At 43.6% G+C, this 22,208-nt stretch overlaps 1 protein-coding gene and 1 pseudogene across 1 annotated transcript; both read left to right on the top strand.

Annotated features, from left to right (window-relative positions):
- Positions 1-222: 222 nt before the first annotated feature.
- Positions 223-1,495, top strand: LOC127185870 (TSC22 domain family protein 4-like; annotated as a pseudogene).
- A 17,947-nt stretch (positions 1,496-19,442) lies between these two features.
- Positions 19,443-20,459, top strand: LOC127185242 (melanoma-associated antigen B4-like). The gene has a single exon (XM_051141779.1). It carries the CDS (start codon positions 19,443-19,445, stop codon positions 20,457-20,459), a length of 1,017 nt encoding a protein of 338 aa, XP_050997736.1.
- The last annotated feature ends 1,749 nt before the right edge of the window (positions 20,460-22,208 follow it).

Below are 22,208 nucleotides of genomic sequence, written 5' to 3'. Positions count from 1 at the left end.
GAAAACCTACCTCTACTCCCCACCCATGTATTGCAGTCACTAAACAGAAACCTCCAGTTCCCATAAGGCCCTGCTGTCATGGTATACCCAGAATTCTCCAGGGGCCTCCTTGTCCCTGCCATGTACCACTCCCCTGTGTTTCAGAGGTGCCTGAGCCCCTCTTCAGGAGCCCAGTCCCTCCCTGAACCTGAACCCAGCCCCAAGCTCCTAGCCCTAAGGACCATGAGTGGTGGTAAGAAGAAACCTAGTTTTCAGATCACCAGTGGCACCATGGACTATGAGGGCCCAGGAAGCCCAGGGGCTTTGGATTCCTTAACACCATAAGGCCCCTCAGGTACCTTCTGCCTCCCCCAATGGGGAAACCAACTCTGATGCAGGCTGCAGAGGCACTGCCCCCAATGGCTCCCAGCTACCTGGAGCCCTTGCCTTCCAGGTGGTGATGCTACCCCAAGGTTTGGGAGAGCCTTATCATAGAGGGATTGTGTGTGTGTGTGTGTGTGTGTGTGTGTGTGTGTGTGTGTGTGTGTGTGTGTGTGTGTGTGTGTGTGTCTGTATGTGTGTGTCTGTGTCTGTATGTGTGTGTATGCGTGCGTGCGTACGTGTCTGTGTGTGTGTGTTTCTGAGGGTGACCAGGAGCCCACAAGCTTAGGCTGCATCCTGGAGGGAATTTGAGGGGCGTTGGGAGGCACCAGATGCAGATAGGTGGATTCTAGTTTGGATCTGGCTAACCTGAGCATAAGCACCCCCATACATCAGACAGGACTGTTTCAGGGCCTCACCTCTTGGCTCTGCCTGCCTCCCACTTCTCCTGGACCACAGGCCTGCTCCTTCCAGGAGGGCTGGGCTCCCTGGCAGGACCTGACAAGGCCAAGGTAGAGACTCCCACCACTGTCAGCCTCTCCACCCAAGCAGCGCACGACAAGGGCCTGGGACTGGAGATATTGCTCACCCTTTGTCTGTTGTGAGGGTAGAAATGGAGTCTAGGGGTACAGCAGCAGGAACCCCTCCACGGTCACGGAGAAGAGATGGATCAGTTCAGCTGAGGATGGAGGTAGTTGCTCCAGCGGAGACAAGGAAGGTGACTCTGGCCAACTCTCACCCCAATTCCCCAGCCCTCTTCTTCGATGCCAGCCTGGCGCACAAGTCTCCAGACCCCTTTGGAGCCACAGCAGCCCAGAGCCTCTGCATGGCTCATTCCATGTCGGCCATCAGTGGCTGCCTGGACAGTGATGAGGATAGTGGTCCCAGAAGCCTGGCTGGCATTGGCACAAGATTGAACAAGCCATGACTTGGTGAAGTCCCACCTCATGTTTGCCATGTGAGAAGAGGCAGGGGTGCTGCAGAGCATAGCTGAGAGCTGGGAGGATGGAATGCTGTATTGGAGCAGGAAAATGGATTCCTACATGCCATGGTCAGCCTGGAGTAGGCGGCCTAGTTGCCATTCTTGTGGTTCCCAGAGCTCTGACCCTCTGCACCAAATGGGCCTTCCCTCTGAGCCTCCTTTCCTTCACAATGTGCCTTTGTGGGGCTGCCACTTGCTTCTGGGCCTTGTGCCATGGGCCCACCCCCTCTTCCCATGTAACTTTAATACCCACACCCAACCCAATGCCTGGGGATGGGAGTTGACAGCTCAATACTGTTCTGTCCCTTCCCACCTGGTCTCCCCAGAGTCCCCAGGCCTTGTGGGATGAGAAAGAACCTAGGAAAAGGTGTTTATCTAGAGGCCCTATTCCATGAAAGAATCCAGCCCCACATCTTTCCCTAGGTTTCAGTGTTCTGGTGAGCCTCCCAGCATTAGATGGCCTGGAAAGGTGTGGAGGTTCCCTGGCCAGCCTCAGCCCCAGCCCTACCCCACAGTATTCCTTCAAAGAGACCCTGCTCCTCTGCCCATGGGAGGGTGTATCTTCAAATTCTGGGATATGGGTTATTAAAATAACAATTATAATAAAAATCTGAAGAAAGGTGACAAAAAGAATAAAAGATGGTTGAGGCTCAACTCTAGACAAAACATTCACACCACTTCTTAAAGCTCAGGAAACTTTGCAGAAGACTTTTAAATAAATAAATAAATAAATAAATAAATAAATAAATAAATAAGACACAGAAGGGCTGTGAAATAACATTTTCTAGGTAGAAACTAGACATGGCAATCCAGCAGCTGTGCATACTGTCACTATGTCCACAAAAGTCACTTCTGGAGGGGAAAGGGACTCATGAGGCCCTAAAATATATTGCAGATGTGTTGATAATTGATATATCTTGAGAGGGAGAAAAGGAAGAAGAAAGGGGAGAAAGAAGTGGGGAGGAAGAGAGGGAGGGAGAGAGAGAGAGAGAGAGAGAGAGAGAGAGAGAGAGAGAGAGAGAGAGAGAGAATATGAATGACTTCGTGAGTTTACTGGGTTCTGATGGTTACTTTCTAACTCTGTATTACACAGTCAGCCTAAATGAAATTCTGGAACACTAAATGAAATCATATTTATAATACAGAGGGATGAGAGAATGGTTAGGAGCAGTAGGAATGTGGAAGATAGTAGGGAAGGATATCTATGCAATTATAAAATAATAGGTATGTAGTGATATCTATGCAATTCTAAAATAACAAAATTCACTAATAAAAATTAAAACAAAAGTAGTGGATTAATATGACAACGTATGGGAAGGCTTGGAATACCAATACCCCCAAATAAGAGGTGTGTTACAAAGTTACCTGCTCTAACAGGAAACCGTCACACAGAATTTGTAGTTTGTGCAAAGTTTCTCAACGCATTCTTTCCTGTTCTGAGGGATATCATGGCCCCCAGGAGCAACATTCTCCCTCATGTCAGGTGAGGAAGGAGTGCTGGGCTCTGAATAAGCTAATAAACCTGAATAGGAGTCATGCAAGACCCAAGTAGAACAGAAATGCTTGAAAAGCCACATTCTGGACCTAAGGTTCACGGAGAGGGAAGGTCATCTTACAAAGCCTCATCTCTGTGTCTCTGGGAACCTTGAGAGCTTGCAAGTTGAACTTGCCCCTTTGTCTAGTAGGATATCAAGGAATTGATAGGGATGGGCTTAATCGAACACACACACACACACACAGAGAGAGAGAGAGAGAGAGAGAGAGAGAGAGAGAGAGAGAGAGAAAGATACTGCCTAGCACGAGTCAACGTGATTCCAAATGTGAATGAAGGGAACAATACAGAGAGACCTGGGTGTGGCAACATAGTGAGACATGTCCTCTTCCTCCTGGGGCCATGGAAAAGTGTTCTGTTTCAGGTCAGCAGAGCTTAAGTTTCTAGCTAGTACCTGGCACTGATGACTACTTACACATGAATTTCTTTGACTGCCACTCACCTTGGAGACTCTTGGGTACCTGAGGAAAACAAGGCAAATTTCACTACTATCTAAGGAGTATCTGAGATTCAATGCTGTTAGAATGAGACCGAAGGTTTCAAATGAAGTCAGGGTATAGCAAAATAGCATTAGGAATCATTTAATTGATTTTTTTTTTTTTTTTTTTTTTTTTTTTTGGCAGTCATGTTTGGTTCTACCCTATGAGCCTGCACCATCCAGTATCTGGTTCCTGGCCATCCAGGCAGTAGAGGGCATTGTTTCCCTCACATGGCATGGGCTCCCTCTCATTGCATAGGACTCAAGTTAGCCAAACATTGACTGGTCACTACCATGAATTCTGTAGCACCATTGTCCCAGCACATCATTTAGCCAGGACAGAATTTATGTTGAGGGTTTTGTGACTGAGTTGGTGCCCAAGTATATCTCTCTGTAGCCTGCAGAGTAGCTTCTCATCATGGACATGTCTAGTCTTTATCAGGGTGGCTTCCTCCAGCGCATAGGAGAGCAGGTGCAGAGACCCACAGACAGACATTATGCAGAGAGTGCTAGTCGGAGGTTTCCATCCTCTTGGAAATAAGAGAAGCTCAGGGAGTAGTGGGAGGAGACATTGTGGGAGTCACAGAGGATGGAGGATGCCAGGAGAACATAGGCCACTGAAACATCTAAGCAGAGCTTACATGAGTTCTCTTCTGTGAGCTTAACACTCTTAAGTAGCAAGCATGGAAACTCCAAGGATCTACACCAGGTCCTCTGTGTGTATTTTATGGCTGTTGACTTGGTGTTTTTGTGGGATTCCTAAGAATGAGAGCAGATGTGTCTCCGACTCAGTTGCCTGCTCTTGAGCCCCTTTCCTACCTACTGGGTTGCCTTGTACAGCCTCCATATGAGAGCTTTTGCCTTGTATTATTTTATCTGTTAGGCTGTTATCACTTGGAGGCTTGCTCTTTTTTGAAGAGGAAGTGGAGGGGGAGATTTGCAGGAAAGGGCATTGGGAGGGTAGCTGGGGGAGCAGAGGGAGGGGAAACTAGCTGAGATGTAGTATATGAGAGAAGAATCTGTTTTCAAGGGAGGAAGGAAGGAAGAAAGGAAGGAAGGAAAAGAGAGGTTTTTCAATACAGTTGCAGTAAAATTTTTCTTTCAAAGAAAAAAATTTAGTAGATAATAAGTTACCAAATAAACTTAGCATACAAATTCCTTATAAACACAAACAAGAATAAAGATATTTAAAGTCATTTCATATGAAAAATAAGTCATGGAAGATTGCCAGGTTGTGCCAGGGTTGGGTCAAGTTGATTCTAATAGAATGTGTAGAAATTTTTGCTATATTGGTGAGTGCTAAACAATCCCTTGTATTGTCCCCATCTGTAACCCAAGGTAATGACAAGCAGAAATGCCTATCAGTTCTCACTTTAGGTGAACTGACAGTTCAAGGCGTGGTGCTTGTTGTGGGGTGTGCTTAAATCCAACATAGCCCAAATACCAGATGAATGCAGGTAACAAAAATGCATTGTAATCAAGCTGCTACTGATCAATCAGGGCTGCAGACAAGCTTGGGACCTGAAAGTGTGATGCTGAACGGATGTCATACAGCATATTCAAAGGATGAGAACACAAAGCATGATGAGGACTGTAGCATTGTCCAATCATATTCTGATCTAAGGGGTTGAGCAAGGGAGTTTCCACCAATCAGGATAGGATTTGGTTCCTGGACCTGGGAACATGAACTTGTTTCACCCTTCCTCAAGGAGAAATTGTCCTTGAAATGTCTGTGTTCCAACCATTGTTCTAGTTTATATAATGGTCAAAATATAATTCATACAATTTCTAAAAAATAAAAATATAAAGCTGTTAAATGTAAGATTTTTATTAAGGTTGAATTATATAAATGAACAGATTTATAAATTTACTAAACATCCCTAAATTAAGTTTCCTTTTCACAATGAGGATTATAGAAAATGTAATCCAAACAAACAATAATATTCAAAATCTTGGTTTATGAAAATACATTTTTGTATGGTTATGTATGTATACTATCTGTCTATATGCAATTATGGTTTATTTTTACATAGTGTACTTATTGCCACATTGGCTTATAAGTAAATGCTTATGTAAACTAAAGTTGTCAGCTTGGTTTGTGGCAGGGCAAGACAATGCAGAGGTTCCTCCATCCATCTTGTATGCCAGTTGAGGCCATTTCAGGTTTAAGTAGAATTTTATCTCCTGGATGGAGAATGCCTTGGAAAATATCCCAATTCTTTAGGATCTGAGTCCAAGACACCTCAGCTCACTTATTTAGCTTCTGTTAAACTACCTGCTTTGCAAAACTCCTTCTCCAGCTAACATCCTATCTTAGTTTCTGTTAAACTACTTGCTACTACAAGCCTACCCCTGAAGCTGCAGAGGAAAATATCGGAATGTTGTTTCTGGCTTTAAAGACTTCTTGCTCTTGAGATCAGTACTCCCAACCTTCCTAATGCTGTAAGCCTTTTGTAATGTTCATCATATTGTGGTGATCCCTACCCACAATATTATCGTCATTACTACTGCATAACTGCGTTTTCACTACTGCTATGAATCATAATGTAAAGGTTTTTTTCTGATTATCTTAGGTGACACTTATGAAAGGGTCACTAAAGGGGTAGTGACCCACTCCTTGAGAACCACTGCTCTAAATAATAGGAGCTACTCTTAGGTCCCAAATACTTGAGTACTCCCAGTCAGCTGGAATAAATAATTTGTATTTATATAAATTGTGTTTGAGTGATCATCTCAGTGGGCTGTCTACAACAGGTTCAGCATCATTTTGGCTCATAGTAAACGAAGACATTAAGAAACAAAATAAAGATAAAAGACTAAAGTGTATGTAATCAATGTGACCGCATAGGTAAAGCATATAGAGATTTGTAATACTCCTAAATCTATCTTTGGGACAACAGTATGAGTTTTTAAATATAAAATATCTATATCTGCTCTCAAGGACATGACATAGGTAATCATACAGCACTGGTCAAGATGTTAGGTCCTTGATCCTCATCTCCAGTACTGTTCTACACGATGGTATCTGTTGCTTGAAGGTGTAGATTGACTTTAAGACAGGATTACTCTTACTCCTGAGTAATCATTTCCTATTAGACAGTTACTCTCCCATGAGAGACTAAATTCTTTATTCCAAAGATTAAAAGAATAATTTATGTTAGTATTTATATATATATATATATATATATATATGATCACAAACATTTAAAGAATTTTAGGAATTTAAAAAAATCATTACTGCCTCTTTAAAAGCAAACAGACGAGGTTTTCAAGATTCTTATTTTATGAGAAAGAGAGAGTAACAGAAAACACCAAAATAATTTTAAATTGTCATTTGGAAAACCCACTTTGATACGTATGCACACATTTTACTGTTTTCATGTCATCTTAATGTGTTACAACGTAATGCTATATTTTAAATTATTCATCTCTTTAGTTAAAAAATACGATAGAAAATGATTTATCTCCTTAGTTAAAGATACGATAGAAATTTATTCATCTTTTTAGTTTAAAAAATATGACAGACGTAGCTGCCCAACTTTATCCTGCTGTGCATGCCTTATTCTATTTTTGACTCTTTATCAACAGAAGTAAAAAGAAATGATTTTCATAATAACATATTTCAAGGTACCTATCATAATGATAACTTAAATTTTTAACAAGTAATTAAAAACAAAATCTATTAATGCAAATTGCCTATTTTGATATTGGTTATCTAAAACGCTATATGGTTTTTTTGTTTGTAAACATAAGCAACTGAACATTCCTTTAAGATTGACCCATTAAAGTTGTTTTCTAAAATTTGTAATAACAATCATAATGTTAAGATAAGAGTATACTGAAAAGGATTGTTTACAAATAAATATGATTATAACTAAGTTAAAATAATATGTAACTTAAAAACATTTAAAGGTTAATTCAATACCCTAAGACATAATGCTTGATCTTATACAATATTTAAAGTATTGATCTGGTCTTAGTATTCATTCAGTATATGCACATTTAAAACCTGTTGTTTATATAATTCCTTGTTGTCTTCTGGTTCTTCCTGCTGTGTATAATTTATTTTACTCATGTGTAATAATATACATGTACATGTTAAAAAGAAGTATGATAAAAACATTATTTCCAAAAAAAGAAAATATTATTTAGTTTAGGCTCAACCTGAACTTTCCCTTCTCCTGGCTTAACAGGAATAAGCTACACTGTCTATCAGGTGTTTTCTTTTGTATGTATATACCTAATGAAAAAAAGCCGATTTTAGGCCACCTACTAATTTTAACCCCTTCTTTATGTTGTCCATTTACCGATGTAAAAGGTATGCATGCAAGAAAAAATGCTAGCATTGCATGAGTTATTACTGAAGATAAATACTCCTCATGACACCATTTAGACAACTGACCAGAGCCAAACAATAGCAGAGGGTTTGGTCTAGACCCAGGGTTCTCAGATGGGGCTGGCAGTGAAATTGTTATGCAGCATAGGCTTTACCTGAACTGTACATTCTCCTGGTTTGATAGGAATAAATTACCCAGTCTATGAGGTGTTTCCTTATGTGTACACACATTTACAAATCAGGTGGTTTTGCAGGCCATGGCATCATTTTGAACCCTTGCCTTGTGTGTCTGTTTCCTGATGTGAAATCTGAGTATGTGGCAGAACTACCCTGGAGGACAGTACAAGTTAGCAAGTACACTTCCTAAGAGAGTTTTAAGACACCTGAGAAAACTCTTACCCTTACATGATTTATTCCTGAAAATGTATGTCCATCATGATATAATTCAGACATCTGCCCAAACCTATTATCATGCCCAGGAGTCCTCATATGGACGTGCTATAGAGCCTCTCCTGAACCTACTGAGAACACTGGCCAAAAGAAAGTGACAGAATTACAGAGACAAGAGATTCCTAGATTGCACAGATGGTCAGAGGGTAGCCATAATCAAGATTTGGAGGGAAAGAATGCTTTTTCTCCCTAGAATTTTTACTCTGCTACTTGTTTTACAAAAGTCCAAGCACCTCCAAAACTAATGTAGCCTACAAGAACCTGTACCTGAGAGCTTTATCCAAAGAAAGGAACCAGAGTGAGAACATAGCATATCAGGGCTGGAAAACAGCAATATAAGATTTTTGTTTTTGTTTTGTTTTTTTTTTTGTTTTTTTTTTTTGAGACTGGAATAATATATATTGTACATAAATGATTAATAAATGTACATATGTGAATATTTATTTATTAAACAATTATTTTTCTCTTTTATTTTTCTTTTTTTCAACACAGGGTTTCTCTGTGTAGCCTTGGCCATCCTGGACTCACTTTGTACACCAGGCTGGCCTCGAACTCACAGCGATCCGCCTGCCTCTGCCTCCCGAGTGCTGGGATTAAAGGCGTGTGCCACCACGCCTGGCTATTTTTTCTCTTTTTAAAAGATTGTTTTCTGATACACTACATGCCAAAGTTTCCCTACCTCCTCTCCTCCCAATATAGTCCTCACCCCCACCCATTCCTCTGTTTCCCTTCAGAAAAGGGCAGGGCTCCCATGGATATCAACCAAATATGGCAAATTAATTTGCAGTAAGACAACGCACCTCCACTCCTACTAAGTCAGGAAAAGGCAAACCTTGGAGGAAAAGGAACCCAGAAGCAACCAAAGAGGCTGGGACAGCGCCCATTCCGACTGTGACTAGTCCTTTAAAGAGACCTCAATACAATACCTGCAAAGGACTTTATGAACTGACTGCTACTAATAGTTTCGACAGAGCTCTAAGGACAGGCTAACTCTCAGTTTTCTCCTGAAAGATGTTGGGAGTGAAAGACCATGGACTGTAGGAACCAGGAATCCTGGCTTTAAGGAGTACAAAGAGGAGAAGAACCAGGAATAAACACAGGAAGACCAGTCACACAGAGTGATAACTCAAAACCCTCAAGCATGTTTCTGACTGGAAAGGTGAGGGATGGTAAATAGGTCCTGATGTACATGATTAGACTGCCGCTCAGTTACTGAGGGAAGGGGCTTCTGTGTTAGAAGCAAATGGCCTAGGGTCAGTAGAAGGGAAGATGCCAGGAACCTCAAAGCCATGTTATTGAGCCAGCAAGCAGCACTCTTAGTGCACCTCATGTCAGTCTGCAGGTTCGCAGCAAGCAACCCATTGGGTTTTAAGGGGATAGGACCACAGTTCTTGAAGGTTGCGTTCCTGTTCAAGGCAATGTCAAGCTGAGAGACCTTCTGTGGATTGGAGGGAATTGTCTCCTTAGAGAAAGCATGGGCTCAGAATCCAGGCTCTGCTTCCAGGCCGGAGAAACTCCAGCTTTGTGCACCATGTGAAGTTTGCCAGATGACCTTCTCCGGGGCTGGAGAAGGATGGGCTTCCTATGGAGACAGGTCCTTAACAAGCTTGCTCAGCTCTGAGAGTCCAACCTGGAGTAGAATGGGATACTATGAGGCACACTGAGGCCAGGGAAAAGATGCCGGCCTTTGAGTAACAAGACTGAGGCAAGTCAGGGTTCCATGTGTAGCTAGTGGACTCCGGTGTCTACAGAGCAGAGGCCTGAGATTCACTGTTCCTGGTAGGGAGGTATTAGACCAGTGGGTCTCAACCAGTGGGTCTCGACCCCTTTGGGGATCAAACATCTTTTCACAGGGGTTGCATATCAGATAGTCTGCAAATCTTATGATTACATTAAGATTCATAACAGTTGCCAAATTACGACTAAGAAGTAGCAATGAAAGAATTTTATGGTTGTGGGTCACCACAGCATGAGAAATTATATTAAAGAGTCACAGCGTTAGGAAGGTTGTGGTCCAATGTACTAGGCTGAGGTTGTGAACTTGTAACCCTTATTTCCTGTAGCAGCACCCGCCACCCCTGGCGGGGAGTGGGTCCTAGGAAAGCGGAGAAGTGTACCTGACAGTTGAGAACTAAACTGCAAAGTGTTGGGGTCGAGGGTGTGAGATGGTACACGGAGGGGATGGAGGTAAGGCATGGTGGATGGGGTAGGAGTTACAGTGGGGGCTTCAGAAGCTCAGGCTTCAAAGCTCTGTGTGCCATAGACTGGGGGAGATGTGGGGGCTGAGGAAGACTAGGTCTTCGGAAAGTATAATAGGCATCAGACTCTCCCATGCTGGCTCCACTGCAGTGGGGGCCATAACAACCTGGCCCTGCTGTCAATCTTCAGAGCCTGCCCCTGGCCGGATGTGGGATGTGGCTTTCCCTTGCTTCCGGTGGGGAGGGGAGGAACTGGGTTTTAGTGCCCGTGGCGCACGGATAGCCACGAGGTGCTGCTCTCAATTAGCTGCCTGCAAGTTCTGAAAGAGTTCCACGGCCAAGGTAGGGACCCTGAGCGTTCACCAAAGGGTGCACACCCTACAGTAACCATGGGAGCGGCGCTTTCTTTCAGGAGTCAGTAGGCTTCTCCTGGAAAAATATCGGATGCATGCTTCAGAAAGGAGATGGGGACCCCGGGAACCCCGGTTTTGGAAAAGAACCCTGATACTCCAAATGGTGGCTTCTGTTTCACAGTTAAAGCAAAGCTTTGGCTTCTAAAAGAGTAAGAAGAGAACCTTGAACTAATACAAGTACACACTGACCTGCCCTGGCACTGGATTCTAAAATTTCCCCAGTCAGAGTGCAAAGCTAGGGAGGTGGACCGGACTTAATCACAACCAAAACAGGGAGTTAAAATTTTTAAAAAGGGAGATGTGAGCTTTAAAACGTGTTTTTAAAATACCCTTAAAAGTGAGATGAATCAAGAGAGTACAAGCATTGATCACTAAACCCCAAAAATCAGTTCTAAATATTTTGCTTGCAACCCCCACCCCAGAAAAATAAGACAGTGTAAAAAGCCAGGAGAAGCAGGGGGCTGTCCATGCCCAACAAGGGGTGGTGTGAGGGCTCAGGGAGTCTTAAGGAAGAGGGACTCTGAGGCTTAAGGTAGCCACACCCATCACGTGTAAGTAGGAGGGGCCATAAAGTGGGAGATACCATAAGGGTTAGGGTTGTTCAACACTAGGCCAAAAGAAGGAGCCAATAGAGGGAGACAGTATGAGGCTTATGTTAGCCAAGATCAGGCCTTGGGAGTCTGTGGGAGCCCTCAGCAGGAGAGACTATGAAGCTTATCCTAACCATGCTCTGCAAGTGGGAGTCACAGGGATGTATAAGTGGGTGGTCCTGTGTTAATTAGCATAGCCACGCCCTGCACGTGGGAGTCACAGGGAAGCAAAAGTGGGCGGTCCTGTGATAATTAGCATAGCCACGCCCTGCACGTGGGAGTCACAGGGGGCATAAGTGGGTGGTCCTATGATAATTAGCATAGCCACGCCTGGCATTTGGAAGTCACAGGGAGCCATAAGAGGGAGGTAGTGGGAAAATTAGCTTAGCCATGCCCTACATGTGGGCATCACTGGGAACCTTAACTGCAAGTTACTACAATGGTTAGGGTAGTGCTGCTCAGGACTTCAGAGCTCTAAGTGGGATGTAGCATGAGAATTAGGTTTGGGCAGCAGTAGGAAGGAAGTTGGAGCCAGAAGTGGGCAGTTGTGTGATGATTAGCATAGCCACACCAGCAAGTGGGAGTCACTGGGAGCCATAAGTAGGAGGTCCTGTGAGAATTAGCATAGCCACGCCCAGAACCTGGGAGTCACTGGGAGCCCTAAGTGGGAGATCCCATGAGGCTTAGGGTAGCCCAGCTCAGCATTTGGAAGTCAGAAGGAGCCATAAGCTGTAGGTAGTGTGTGGGTTAGGGTAGCCATGGCCAGCACCAGAAAGATAGCAAGGGAGCCTTAACTCCCAAGTATCACCAGGGTTAGGATAGTGCTGCTGTGCACTTGAGAGTAGTAAGTTGGAGATCCCATGAGGATCAGGTATGCCCACCACTAGGGAGTAAGAAGGAGCCAAAAGGAGGAGATAGTATGAGACTTAGTATAGCTATGCCCGGCACGAGGGAGTCCTTAGGAACCATAAATGGAGGCCCTGTGATAATGAGCATAGCCACGCCCAGCACGTGGGAGTCACTGGGAGCCATAAGAGGGATGTAGTGTGTTAAATAGCATAGGCATGCTCAGCACCTGGGAGCCACTGAGAGCCATAGCTGGGAGTTACTGCAAGGGTTAGGGTTGTGCTACTCAGCACTTGGGAACTGTAAGTGGGAGATACCAAGAGGTTTAAAGTTTCCCAGCACTAGAGAGTAAGAGGGAGCCACAAGGGGGAGATAATATGAGGATTAGCATATCCACACCCAGCACTTGGGAGTCACAGGGAGCCATAACCTGGAGTTACATTGAGGGTCCGGGTAGTCCAGGCCAGCAGTTGGGGGCCATAAGTGGGAGATATCGTGAAGATTAGGCTTGCCAACCAGTAGAGAGTCCATGCCTTAAGGGGGAGATAACATGAGGCTTAGGTTAGCCACGCCCAGCACTAGGGAGGAAGATGGAGCTATAAACAGGAGATACTCAGGGACTTAGCCACGCCCAGCACTTGTGAGGCCGGGCAGGAGTGGGGGGGGACACCAGAACCAGGAGATACCATGAGCCTTAGGGTAGTCCTGCACAGCACTTGGGAGCCATAAGTGGGAGATAGCATGAGGATCTGGGAGGCCCATCACTAAAGAGTAAGAGGGAGCCATAAGCTAGAGATGCTCAGAAGCTTAGTGTAGCCAAGCCCAGCACATGGGAGTCACGGGGAACCCTGAGTGGGAGAAACTATTAGACTTAAGGAAGCCCTGCTCAGCACTTGGGAATCAGAGGGAGCCCTGAGCAGGAGATACTGTGAAGTTAAGCGTGACCACACCCAGCATGAGGGAGATAGAGGAAGCCATAAACAAGAGATCCTATAAGTCTTAGGGTAGCCATGCACTGCAAGTGGAAATAAGAGGGAGCCTTGATCAGGAGATACTCAGAGACTTATTGTAGCCACACCAAGTCAGAGGGAGCCTTAGCTGGGAGATTCCATGGTACTTAGAGTAGTCCTGTGTAGGTTTTGGGAGCCATAAGTGGGTAGTATCATGAGACTTAGGATACCCACTCTGCAAGTGGGAGCCCTAAGCAGGAGATACTCAGAGACTTAGTGTAGCCACACCCAAGCTGTTGGGGTCAGAGGGAGCCCTAAGAAGGAGATAGTATGCTGCTTAGCTTCGCCACGCCCAGTACGTGGGAGTTACAGGGAGCCATAAGCACTAGGTAGTGTGAGAGAGCCAGAAGGAGGGAGTTAGAGAGAACCATGACCTGGAGATACCAGGAGACTTAGAATAGTCCTGCCCAGCTCTCAGCAGCCGTAAGTGGGAGGTATCATGAAGCTTAAGGTAGCCAAGCCCAGAGTTTGGGAGTCAGAGGGAGTCATAAGTGGGAAAATACTATGAAGCTTAAGGTAGCCACGCCCAGCTGGTATGGGTTAGAGGAAACATAATTTAGGGTACCCACACCCAGTAAGTGGTGGTCAGAAAGAACCATATACCCATGATATCCTGAGACTTTTATAGTTCCCTAAACTCTTTTAAACATCTCAAAGGGACCAGAGACAGAGCACATCTGAGGGATAGCGTTTGCATCGTATATCTGAAGCCCTAGGTTGAATATCCAGGGAGATAAAAACGTGGATCATTGAAAATAAATAAATAGGTGAAAGAGTTGAAGCCTTTCTCCAAAACCCTCATGCATTGCTAGAAATAAGAGGCTAATGGGAAGTTGATCAGAATGAGTTAAAAGGAAGTGATGAAATAGAGCAAGGGGTGAGGGAAGTGGGGAGAGTGTCATTCACATACAAGGGAAAAAAGACACATGAAAATGTGGGATCACTTCCAAAAGAACAGAGCCACTTAAATCCTAGTACCTGTGTAGTACAACTTGGCCATTTGGCCTGACTAGCCACAGTCACTGTTCCCAGGGTGTTTTCAGCCCAAGAGGGCAAAGATTAGTGTTGTGAGTTTCAGCATCTCCCCCACATCTTGGTGTGTGTGTGGAAGTAATCTGTTTTGTCTGAGTGCATATGTATGTGTGTGTGTGCCCCAGTGTGTGACTGCATGCTTGTGGAAACCAGAGGCCAACTTAAGGTATTTTTTTCCTGGGAAGTCTCCATCATGCTTCTGACATGGGGTCTCTTCATGGCCTGGATCTGGCAAGTAGGTGACCTTTGCTGGTTGCTGAGCCCAAGAGATTACTTCTGTCTCACTCTAGCACTGATAACACAGTTCAATCCACCACACACAGTTTGATTTTAAACACGGATTCTGGATCTAAAACTCAGGACCTTGGGTTTGCACGGCAAGCTCATTGTGGACTGAGCTACCATCGCAGTCCAATCGCCATGTCTATATATTTCAGTCCAGAGGTAACATTCCTCGTTTGATTATGTAGGGCCTGGTGAAAAGGAGGGTGATGGTTCTGTGGCTTTTCGGGGAGCTAGGAAAGGAATGTCAAGGATGGTGGAAGACACCAAAGAGCATTATAGAATTCAAAGCTATCCGCACCCAGTCGTTTTCAGTACACTGAGGCCTCTGATGCTCTTATCCAGGCCCCTGCACATTTTATAAGGCAAGGAGGTTAGAACAGTTCCAGGTATGAGTAGAACTGAGGGTAGTCCGATACCTATGTAAGTCAGACTTAATGTAAGCTGGTGAGAACAGGAGCCCAGTGTATGCTCACAGCAGTGTTTCTCCTGTAAATGTGGGAAAAGAATGTTAAGGAAAGTCAGGATGTTTTCTGTTCTAGGAGGATGAGTTATTCTTTCTATATTGATCACGCAGTAACTTATTAAGACTGTAGTTTCCTCTAACCAGCTAGCTCCCTCACATCTGCCGCAGAGAGACTGTGGTTTACTTTTAAGCTGGAAGCACTATGCTGGGCAGATTCTGAGGTCCTGTCATCTTAGTACCTTTAAAAACACACATAAAAACCAATCACTTGGTAATCTGGGGACTCTCGGGGGCTGCTTCTGCTCCTGTTACTACAGCAGCCACATACTCAGAAGCATCTTGCCTTAACATGAACTCCTTTCTCTCTTCTCCTACTGTCCTCTGCTCAGCTGCTTTCCTCCTCTCCCCTCTTAATCTTTCACATCCAAGTCCAGGAACCTAGAACCCCGCCCTCCTCTGTTCTACCCACCCATAGGCTTCAGCAACTTTAATTACCCAATCACGGGTAATCGGGAAACATTCCTTATCATTACATGGTTACAGGAGATAGTTCAACATTCATAGCAATGCCCATGTCCAGGAGGTCACCAGATCTCAAGTACTGTAATAAGCATTTGGACCTACTTCCAACACCTCCCCCTTTCTGTCTGATTAAAAGGGCCATTCTAAACTAAATGTAGTAAAAAATAATTATGGAACAATCATGGAAAACAATAGGTAAGACTTATATACATAATGTCTAGTTAAAGGGTAGTTGGCAACCTTAAAGAAAATATTATTTATCCTATTTAAGTGAGCCTAACATTTTGTATCTAATTTATTCTCTATCCAATCTTGTGTCTATGAATCTAAAACACCTATCTAGATCTTAAAGCATCTTCTCAACTCCCAAGCAACTAACCATAATTGTGTAATAGACTATTTGGCCTTCAACACTGCCATAGGCTTGTGAAGGAAATAAAATTAATTACCTTAATAAAGAGGAAGTGCATGCTAGCAGCTTCCTACAATAAGAAATGACAGAGACAGTTCACTGATTGGACAGCCACACAAAAATTCGATAGTATTGGAGCATCATCTTTAGCCTTTTGGTAAAGTATAGCTGACAGATATATCTGGGAAGGAAGAACTATTTATGATTTGCTTACCCTGTCTTGGCATAATCGGCCGTCAACACAACGTACAATCCAGCTTGCTCATTTTAGGCAGAATTCTGGCTGTGTTAGGAAGAAGGGCATTTCTTTGTCCAGTGGCTTTTTTGGTACATTTGAAACTATCTCCATATGGAAGTTCTTTGATGCTCATCATCTTTGAGACAGGCTGCTGGGGGTGTTTCCAGGAGCTGATATGTCTCATTGTCAAAGAACCTTAAGTTAATGAAATGTCATTAAGTGCCATTTTCTGTAGGTATCCAAGGTGTTTGAAGGCCACCTATTTTTTTTCGTTTTTACATAAGCTATCTATACAATCATATCTATTTATTAATCCTAGGATGGATATTTCTATGATAAATTAGACTAGTATCTGACTTGACCATGAGTTGACGAGATAACAATTAACTTGCATTATTTAATTTTTCTAAATTGTTTATAATAGCATCTTTAAAATTACCAGAAGTAAACATTGAATTATAAGTGAGTTGTATGGGTACAAAGCATATCAAAGTAGGAATGTGTTTTGGTGTGTGTGTGTGTGTGTGTGTGTGTGTGTGTTTCTGTGTGTGTGTGTGTGTGAGAGAGAGAGAGAGAGAGAGAGAGAGAGAGAGAGAGAGAGAGAGAGAGAGAGTTCATCAGAACTAAAAGGACAAGCCTGCTGCCCAGAGCAGTAGAAAATGCATTATCATTTTAAAGTCAACTTTAAACTCACTTAAGCATATCCTCGCATCTTTACCATGGGTTTTCTATATTTGTTGCAGCTGTTTTCATCCCACCCCATTCTACATATGGAATGGATGGTTCTGCCTCTCAAATGTAAGAACGGGAGGGAGCCTTTGAGTTTTGCGACCTAACTTAGGCTGGCATGTACTCACATTTAAAGGGACCTAACTTAGGCTGGCATGTACTCACATTTAAAAGGGGCCTAACTTAGGCTGGCATGTACTCACATATAAAGGGGCCTAACTTAGGCTGGCATGTACTCACATTTAAAGGCTGGCTGCCCAGAGCATTGTGACACCTCACCTCAGTCAGCATTCTAGAGCATCTGTCTGTGGGAGGCATGCAGCTTGCATGTTCTTCTCCCAGCCTAGCTTTGGGTCCTCATATTGGTAGGTGGGATAGCCCTATTCAGCCAAAATGCCACTTGTCATGATTGCTCTCGGTGGAAGCCCTATTTTCTGCTTTTGTTTTAATTCATTATAAATTTACTCAGATTACATCCCATTGTTAATCCCCTCACTTGCATCTTCCCATTCCCACACCCTCCCTCTTCTGCCCTATTCCCCTCTCCTAGCTCACTGGCAGAATGGGACCTGCTCCCCCAATATATGACCAAAGCCTCTCAGGTCTCATTTGGATAGCCTGCTTCCCCTTCCTCTGTGTGCCACCTGGCCTCCACACCTAGGGGAAGGGATCAAACTGTGGGCACCAGAGTTCCTGTCAGAGGCAGTCCCTCCTCCCCCCTCAACTTGTAAGGAAGCCTTATTTTCTAAGGAGACTGGCTGACATTTTAGGGCAGTGTGACATCATCTTTTCCTTACAGAAATCTAAGATTGATGAGTAACCATCCTCTAAGTCAGTTAGGACATTATTATCCACTATTAAGAGAAAACTTGCATAGTGACTCTAACGAAAATTTTGTCATTTTTGAATACTAGACTGTCTTTGTAAGTAGCTTATCAGCAGGGAGTCGTGCTCTGACATACTGTGTAGGTCCAGGCCTGTGGAGAATGTACAGAGACCTGCCAGTCTCTGCCTCCTTTGTGTTGGGATTAAGGGCATGTGCTACCACAGCCCGTGTTCAGATATGTCACCTCAATGCCATATCATTTTAACTCAAAACATTTCAAACAAAAGTCAAGCAAAGGAACAAGAGATCCTAGTTTCAGGCCAGTTGTTCTATCTCATATTCCAATATCATGTCCTGCATATATATATATATATATATATATATATATATATATATATACATACATACATACATACACACACATACATATATACATATATACATATATATATATATATATATATATATATATATATATATATATTTTTTTTTTTTTTTTTGGAATTTAGTTGTTGCTAAAATGGACCAGTGCACCCTCTCTGGAAATCGCTGACAGACAGCTTGCAGTTAGAGAGCCCTGACCTCTAGCTGCTATCACCTTACCTAGTTTCTTTTGGCAGAGTTCTTTTTCCTCTTCCTCCGTTATCATTGTTTGTAACTTAGCATTCCGTTCTTCAGTTCCCTCCCTACTTTCAGTTCATTTTGAACTTTTGTAGAGAGGGCACATAAACCCATGATCAGCATTGCAAACAGTGCAACCAGGTTAGTGACAACAACACACAACGAAGTCAGCAAATATCCAAGCCCTCTCTGCCATGACACTGGCCTTGAAACTGTAGTTCTAGGCCTAACCGTTTCTAGCATGTTTCAACCCTGAAGCTCTGCCTGTAGGCTTTGGTTCAAGAGAGATCATATCAGCCTCTGTTCCCTAACCCTGTCAGCTATGTTGGAAGCAGCAGCTTCGCTTAGAGAGCAGCACCATTTATTAAATACATTCTACTTTGGTTCCCTACTCTTTGGCTTGGAAACCATCTTCACTCAGGATTTCTCAGGCTTTAAAATTACATTCAACTCCTGCATTCGTTTACCATTAGCGTAGAAAGAAGACTTATTCTTTCTGTATTAATCACACAGTAACTCAAGAAGGCTGTAGTTTTCTTAACCAGCTCGTTCCCCCCAAAGACTGACATAGTGAGACTATGGTTAATTTTGAAACTATAAGCACTCTGCTGGGCTTCTTACCTAATGTCTTTAAAATACATATAAAAAGCAATCACTTGGCAATCAGATGAATCCCTGGGGGGCTTCAGATCCATCAGTCTGTTCCCACAGCCATATACTCAGCACCAGCTTGCCTTATCTAAACTCCTTTCTCTCTTCTCCTACTGTCCTCTGCTCAGCTGCTTTCTCCTCTCATCTCTGGAACCCCAACTCGGGGCCTAAATTCTCCCCATTTCTCTTTTACCCAGTCATAGTCTTCAGGACATTTATTTCGCTATTCAGAGTAATTGGGGAACATTCCTCATCACCACATGGTTATGGGAGATAGTTGATCACTTATAAGAATGCCCTTGTTAAGGCACTGATATTAGCATTTGAAAGCATAGTTGGACCTTCCTCCAACACTTTGCAGTCTAGAAAAATGCTTACAGGGCATTATTTTCCTGATCCAAGTCACTGTTACCTAAAGTACTGCTTTCTATTCCTGTCCACAGCCATCATGCCCAGAGGAAAAAAGAGTAAGGCCCGTGCTCGTGAGAAACGTCGCCAGAACCAAGATGAGGCCCAGGGGCTAAATGATGCTCAGGCAAAGGCAGCAGAGAAAGGAGAGTCACTTGCCTGCTCTGACCAAGCTTCAGGAGATGCTGGGCCAAGTACTTCTACTGCTGGCTTGCCACAGGGCAAGGCGCCCACTACCAGTGCTGACATGCCTCACAAAAGGTCTGGTAAAGGAGCAAAGGGCCAAAGAGAGAAAAATGGTAGTTCCTTTATGGCCCCATTATCCACTGGAAGCAAACAGATGGATCTTTTATCAAAGAAGGCAGCATTGCTGGTATCATTCTTGCTCTGCAGGTACAAAATTAAACAGCCTGCAAGGAGGGCAGATATGCTGAAAGTTATCAATAAAAGGTTCAAGGAGCACTTCCCTGAGATCTTCGAGATAGCCCGCCGTCGACTGGACATAGTGTTTGGCATTGAGATGGAAGAAGTCCAGCCCAATGGTGAGGCCTACATGCTTGTCAGCAAGCTAGATTTCAAGGATGATGGGAGTAGCTGCACTGAGCTGGGTGTTCCCAACAGGGGCATTCTGACTCCCCTCCTAAGTGTGATCTACTTAAATGGCTACATTGCCACAGAGAAGGAGGTCTGGCACTTCCTGAATATGTTAGGAGTCTATGATGAGGTCCCACACCTCATCTTTGGGAATGTAAGGAAGCTCATCACTGAAGATCTAGTGGAAGAAAAGTACCTGGAATACTGTCAGATTCCTGACAGTGACCCACCATGCTATCAGTTCCTATGGGGTCCAAGAGCCTATGCTGAAACCAGCCAGGCAACAGTGAAGGACTTTTTAGCTAAGATCAGTAAAGCCATGCCCAGTGCTGCCTTGTCTCCTTATGAACAGTCTTTGATTGAAGAGGTAGAGAAAATCCAAGCCAAATCTGCATACAAACCCGAGACCAAAGACAAAGCTAAGGGACATTCTAAGAGCAAGTTGAGTGATCCTGCTCCCTAAGGAGATCAAGGGCAGCCGCCCCTCCCATGTGACTGAAAAGGTCTACTCATCATTCAGCAGATACGTTGTTGATAAAGTTATGGGGTGTTTTAGCAAAAATGTAAACTTGGGATTAGAATATATGTTGACAAACTTTGAAGACTGTGCCTTTCTTTCTGTTCATCAAGCTGAATGTTCAAATTTTGTATTCACTTAAACTACAAACTGGAACATGGCATTTATAGAGGAAAAATCTTGGAAACAGAAAAAAGTATGTAACAGAAATCATTGAGAGTGACTAGAGTAAATGTTGGTCATTTGTAGATTTGTTTACTGAAGTTACCTATTTCAAACTTAGAAATGTATATTTGCATTTGTTTTTGATATTAAAGAATGCGAGAGAAATTCACTCACAGTGCATCAGATCTTCTTTTCAAGGCTTTGCACTACCTAAACATTACACATCCAGTCTTGGGAAGTCTTCTGGCTTTATACTGAAGATGTTTATGGAAAGTAGATGGAGCATCTGCCCATTCAGTGGTAGATTCTGGAAGAAGCTCTCATTAAGCATGAGTATGGGAACTGATCCTCTTCCCACTGAGGTAAGGAATATGTTTCTGCGGCATTGGGCAGATAATATTTTGAAATAACTTTTTGAATGAAGTTTTAGATAGTTTCTTTTATTGCTATTGTAATGGTGAATATTCTGTGGCATCTGATTTAAACATGTAGAAATATAATCTCAGGTGGATGATGATCGGTGAATCAAATCATGCTTATAATAATGATGCTCACATTTTATGAAGGTCAGACAAGGCACCTAAATTCCAAAGTGCTGTCCACTCAGTACTGTTTTCTCAGTCCAACAAGAAGAAACCCCTCAAATTAATTTCTCATTGTTGCCCAGTTTGACCTGTGTAGGTACAACACCCGTCTTCTGTGGGTCTCTGCACCTATCTCCATCAGCTGCTGAATGAAGACTGTAGTGCTTGTCTCCTGTCTGCAAGCATAGCAGCCCTTCATTTAAAATGACAGGGGTTGGCTCTCTCCCATCCCGTGGGTCTCAATCTGGGCCAGTCATTGGTCTGCCATTCCCTCAATCTCTGCTCTTTCTTTATCCCTACACCTCCTGTTGGCGTTGACACAATTTGGGTCAAAAGTCAGTGTGTGGGGTGGGGAGCCATGTAACTGTAGATGCTGAGCTGGCACAAGAGTGAAGTTGAGGTGTGTCCTAAGACTGAAAATTTTCACCTTGAGAGAGGCAGAGGCAGATGTTGGTCCCTTCTTTTGCTGTTCTGGGCCTGCCTGTCCCAGTTCATGTAGTCCACCTCTGGCACCCTTGAGGTGGTCACATAGCCCTGCGACCAGGTTAAAGTATAAATGTCCTCTCTCGTTACAAGGTATTGTTCTGCAAGCATTCCTCTTCAGGCAACTGAGGCATTGTCAGCACCCTGGCTCTAGCCAACGATGTACATTCACCCTGAAAGCCTCCACCTCTACCCTAAAGGTTTAAATAGCGTCTGTTCCACCCAATGAAATGAGTTGTTTCACTGAAGCTGTCTCCCAAGAAGGCTGTTTTACAGGCCGTGCAGCTAAGCTCCTCATTAATGTGTATAATCAGAATGGGTTGACCTGTTATAGAGTGTAATGGCCACAAGCCTCAGTTTTGAGAGGAGGGCTATATTTATCAACATAGTCTCCAGACAGGGGCACACTCTCTCTGACTTTAGTGTCTTATTCGTCTTTTTTCTTCCTGGAGTGTTGGGAAAA

Source organism: Acomys russatus, chromosome X (genome assembly GCF_903995435.1).
Source record: "Acomys russatus chromosome X, mAcoRus1.1, whole genome shotgun sequence".
Lineage (NCBI taxonomy): Eukaryota > Metazoa > Chordata > Mammalia > Rodentia > Muridae > Acomys > Acomys russatus.
Note: the sequence above shows the minus strand (reverse complement) of the source record. Positions and strands in the feature narration are given on the sequence as shown.

What these genes read in the sequence shown, in the direction of transcription:
- LOC127185242 (XM_051141779.1), top strand. Translation starts at nt 19,443, where the DNA reads ATGCCCAGAGGAAAAAAGAGTAAGGCCCGTGCTCGTGAGAAACGTCGC.